The following is a 618-nucleotide window of genomic DNA, read 5'->3' on the forward strand; positions in this document are numbered from 1 at the left end:
ACGCGAGTGTGATACCCAAAGGCAGAAAAATGGGCATCCGCCTTATCTGCCATCTGCTCTGCAGTCTTGATCTTGTGGATCTTAAACTGCGCAACGAGATCCTGGGGACACGACTTTTCTAGCTGAAACCGTAACATTAAATCCCTAATACCTTCCTTTGTGTCCGGCGTCCCATCCTTTTCCAGTCACTGGTCAAGGTAGCCTGACAAACGAACCAGGAACTGAGTGGCTGTCTCTCGGTCTTGCATCATTGCACAATTAAATTGAAGTTTTGCGTCGTCGACCATCAGTCCGTATGCCCTCATCAATGCTGACTTCATCAAACAGTACACCTTGTCACTCGCGTCGAGGTGATGGAGGATTTCTAAGGGTTTCCTATCAAACAGACTTTGGAAATGAAGCTTCTTCGTCTTCGTGGCTTCGTCGAACTGATATAAATCTGCAAAATCTTCAAACCGGTGAATATATGGTTCGATTGGCTCACCTTCTTTAAATGCAGGTAACCGGATGCGCGGCAAGGTGGATGCCTGGGCAGGGGAGGCTCCATTCGTCCCCATCTGCACGCGAGCCATTTCCAGTTGATGCCGGCGAATCCTCTCCTCTTCCTCTATCTTCAGC

General features: G+C 48.9%; 1 protein-coding gene across 1 annotated transcript in view; it reads right to left on the reverse strand.

Moving 5' to 3' along the window:
• The window catches only part of LOC119585360, a 77,683-nt gene that overhangs the window by 76,880 nt on the left and 185 nt on the right, over positions 1–618 (reverse strand). Inside the window, 1 exon segment of the mRNA XM_037934030.1 lies at positions 3–618. This exon segment is cut by the window's right edge and continues 185 nt beyond it. Within this exon segment, the coding sequence (XP_037789958.1) occupies positions 3–618 (616 nt within the window).

Source organism: Penaeus monodon, chromosome 19 (assembly GCF_015228065.2).
Source record: "Penaeus monodon isolate SGIC_2016 chromosome 19, NSTDA_Pmon_1, whole genome shotgun sequence".
Taxonomy (NCBI): Eukaryota; Metazoa; Arthropoda; class Malacostraca; order Decapoda; family Penaeidae; genus Penaeus; species Penaeus monodon.